This window comes from Mizuhopecten yessoensis, unplaced genomic scaffold (assembly GCF_002113885.1).
Source record: "Mizuhopecten yessoensis strain PY_sf001 unplaced genomic scaffold, ASM211388v2 scaffold2585, whole genome shotgun sequence".
NCBI classification, from domain to species: Eukaryota; Metazoa; Mollusca; class Bivalvia; order Pectinida; family Pectinidae; genus Mizuhopecten; species Mizuhopecten yessoensis.
This window is the reverse complement of record NW_018404619.1, coordinates 35,999-40,002: the sequence shown is the minus strand read 5'-3', so window position 1 is coordinate 40,002 and position 4,004 is coordinate 35,999. Positions and strand designations below refer to the sequence as shown.

The 4,004-nt window shown below is 33.4% G+C and overlaps 1 protein-coding gene across 3 annotated transcripts in view; it reads left to right on the top strand.

Annotated features, from left to right (window-relative positions):
- Window positions 1–700: 700 nt before the first annotated feature.
- Window positions 701–4,004, top strand: part of LOC110446133 — an 8,667-nt gene continuing 5,363 nt past the window's right edge. The window contains exons 1-2 of one of the 3 annotated variants that reach the window (XM_021491121.1): window positions 701–761; window positions 3,561–3,784. In XM_021491121.1, the coding sequence (XP_021346796.1) occupies window positions 3,588–3,784 (197 nt within the window). In that variant the 5' untranslated portion in view covers window positions 701–761; window positions 3,561–3,587. Of the gene's footprint in view, window positions 762–841; window positions 949–977; window positions 1,130–3,560; window positions 3,785–4,004 lie in introns of those variants that run through there. The other 2 variants (XM_021491123.1, XM_021491122.1) reach the window with 2 other exon arrangements.

The following is a 4,004-nucleotide window of genomic DNA, read 5'->3' as shown; positions in this document are numbered from 1 at the left end:
TTTTGTATTATGACCGAGAATAATAATAGATCTGACCTAATAATTTTTTTTTTAATTCAATCATTGACATATATCACAGAGTATAAAAATCTAAAAAAAAAAAAAAAGTCTGATACACTTTAAAAAAAATGCAGATATTACTATAAAATGAGACAGACTATTTTAGTAAATGAGTGTATTTATAAATAAATAGGTCGCATAATAGGAGTGGTGGTGAGTGCCATTTACCTAGGATTACCCATAAAGCCACAAAGTGGCTTATTTCCAACGGGGTCCTTTAAAATGAAAGAAAAAAAAGAAAAAAAGTAAGAAAATCAATCGGGTAACGGTTCAGATAGCACAAAATAGGATATGTGTGAATCATATTCGATAATTAATCAGTAAAACTGTATTACCTATATAGAAAACAATACAACATACATAATATTTATTTTATAGTGGCAGAGAGCTTCTTATAGCAATTAAACTATAGAATATTTTTACATATTATTTTCAAAGATATCAAAATAAAAATAAAAAAAACTAAATATATAAGTCACATCCTTAATTTATACCATTGTAACGGGTATTCAATTATCTTTCCTGGTCTCCGAATAAAATACATGATGTATTTAGGGAGATATGGCCTAAATATATACAAAACATCAAAAATATCTTCACGTCTGGATGCATTCCGGGTCTTGCCCTCACACCGGAAGTACTGTCTTCCTATTTCCGGTTGGTAGTTCAACTTTCACTTTGATCGAAGAAGATTAAGCAAGGTTTGTTAGTTCTTATTTAAGCAGAGTGTATTCATATAGTAAAAAAAGATTGGCAATACCAAAGACATCACTTCCTCCGTTGAAGTCACTGTTGTTTACTTATTGTATACTGCATCTTGTCCGAGTCGGCGACGGTAAACGACATACATCTGATTGACTTCCTCCGTCGATACCGACGATTACGGAGGTGATAACAAGTCATAAGCACTGACAAAAAAATTAAGAAGTCGCACACTACTCATACCTATAGATGTGACTTCTTTTTGTCTGGACCATTTTTATTGACAGAAACAAATGCCTGTGGGTAACGAGCAGCGTAACAGTAATCTGGTAATGGCCTAAATCCAAAAATTCAGGACATGTCTAAGGTATTCATGGATTGTGGATTTGCCTTGCTCCACACACCCACATATATATGCATATATTGAAAAGCTACATTATTAAAGCGTTTTTGTAGAGTTATGAAATTTTTGTGAAAAAGTGATTTCTTCAGGTTTCAGGCTTGTGAAAACCAAGCATTGTTATACCACAGTGGTTCGTTACAAATGTCTAATACACATATGCTATACTGATATGGGTCATAGCTCACATACTGATACACAAGAGAACAACCTACTTCCCAGGTTTACTGGTACTGCCAGATTTCAAATGAAGATTTTCAACACTTACTTTGTTATTTTCCAGGTAACTGCGGCGATTGTTTCCTTTTTAATTGTAATTAAGTAAACCATAATGATTGTTTGTCTAAGCAGTTTCTAATGTACACACTCAAGCACTTTTGCCAAAAAATGGAAGATTCTGCCATGATTTACTTGCTATAAACCCAGGTATGCTTGTAGGCTTATTGGAATGTCTTAACATGATACTGCCAACTACAGTGTAAAATCTGAATAGAGCATAGCCTTGCAGCAAAAGTGCTTGAGTGTATGTATCGATCTGGAACCGTAGGCACTTTCCGTAAATTACAGAAAGTGCAGACATTGTCGGATTGTCTATTTTCTAGGTTACGGAGAGTACCAACAGTTCCCTGTTGTGTATAAGAAGATTGCCTACACAAATTTTCATGGATTACTTAATTACAAACAAAAACAAAACTGTTGCCGCAGTTACATTGAAATGATTTTATCTCAAATTCCCGACTTGCTTCAAATTTGCTAATATGTCAGGTCTTCATTAAGATGATTCGGACAAAAGTCAAACTGCCCTGCTATATCCGTGAGATTTCTTAATAGAAACACAAATTTAGACAAATCAAATTCAACAAAACTAAACGTATTTGAACCCCTTTAATCATCATCAACTTATATAACTTCATGCAGAATATTGCACATAAATTTATGCATTCGTATTAAGTGTTCTTGAAGCAAAATGATTCTAGGAGTTATCATGCAGCAGTTCAGGAAAACCTGCATTTTCATTGTAAAATGCTTGACTATTGTCTGTTGTGTGCTATATTGTTTGAAAATTGACCATTTTGAAGTCGATTAATTAAACCCTCTTCAATTTTCAAAAGCCTCTGCATGCACCAAACAAGTAAATATATGACATGCTTTAACAATGTCATACCAGCGTCATTTGTAGAAAGAATTGTGTGTTTGTCACGTGCGGAGGCTTTCAATTTTGCATGCTAACTGTCCAAAAACACCATATTTTTGCTTTATCTGCATAGCAATGCAATTTTGTTGCTATGGTAGGGCATCTATGCATGCACATTGAAAAAAAATCTGCACCCAGAAAGTTAGCCCCACTTAACATATAAAATATGTAATGTTTATAACAGAAATTGGTAAATAAATTCAAGTTGAAATTTTCACTATTTATGAGGCAGAAAATGACCCATAATGCCCAGAGTTCTTTGTAATTTAATACCAAATACATTTTTTTAAGTTTTGTTGTTTTTATGATGCTCACATGGTCAACCTTATCATGAATATGCCAATTTTAAATCCTCTTTAGTTTGAGAGAAAAATCCTCTGTACTTTGACTGTTTTTTTCACAGTGATGTAAGGGTAAGTCATGAAGTCCTTACAAACATATAGAATGGCACATTCCCATTGATGGACTGAGATATATGTACCTAGTAGGTTATAAGCAGCCAGGTGGGGAACATCCTCTCACTCGAGGTTATAAACAGCCAGGTGGGGAGCATCCTCTCACTCGAGGTTATAAGCAGCCAGGTGGGGAACATCCTCTCACTCGAGGGGATGCACTGGAACGACAATGCATCCTCTCCACCAAGACACATTTGTGTACAGCGCTGTATTGGTTATAACCATAGAAAATCTCACTTTCACACTCACTTATTGAGAAATTTGGGTAATAATTAAGCTTAATTTTACATGAAACAGCAAAACAATGTTGTCAAGATGAAGTTTGTTTATAATTTGATATACACCATAATACCTGTTCCTCATGTCATTGGTTAGCATAAAATCATTGCGTCAGATATACAGGTGTGTTCATTCTAAATATCCAATCACCTGTACATTATTTTACTGTACCTGTCACTCCATTGGATTACATTGCAAAAGATGACTATAGTAATAGAAAGTTACTTGGAAACCACTAAAAACAAATTTTTAAACATATCTTTTATTATATAATCAAAAAATAATTTGACACAATTTATAACATCTTATAAGACGTCCTCCTAAATATAATTATAATAATAAAATTTGATAAATAATTTTTTTCTAAAATCAGAAACATAAATTGGATAAACGATGTAGATAAAAAGTGTAATTTTGTAACAATAGCCAAAATTGAAGTAATTTACTGTAATATATACATCTGTTGTAGGAAACAGTGAAATAAAATGGTGACAAGATGACACAACCAACACAAGACATAGCTCAAAGAGATATCACGGAGGAGACCACAGACAAAGAATACAAGAAGTTCCATACATTTGACTTCCACAGCAATGTAAAATTCCAGGCCGGTTGGAGTAAAATTGTAACTGCAATTTCTGATGAAAAAAGAGAGGCTGACTATCTGAAAGCAAAACTTTTCTTTTATTCAAAGTAAGAAACAGTTTTCGTATTTAATGATTAACTACAGTACCATTTAGCGGTAAATTAGGCATAGCATTTGTTTGACAATTTGGCCAGTTCAGAAATAGTTTGCCCAATCTAAATTGCAGAAGATGGAAACTGAAATAAATGTTGCAAACATTTCAGTGCTCAGATATCAGCTGTGGATTTTTACAGATGTATCTGGTTTTAATTGTGTGTTTTTATACCC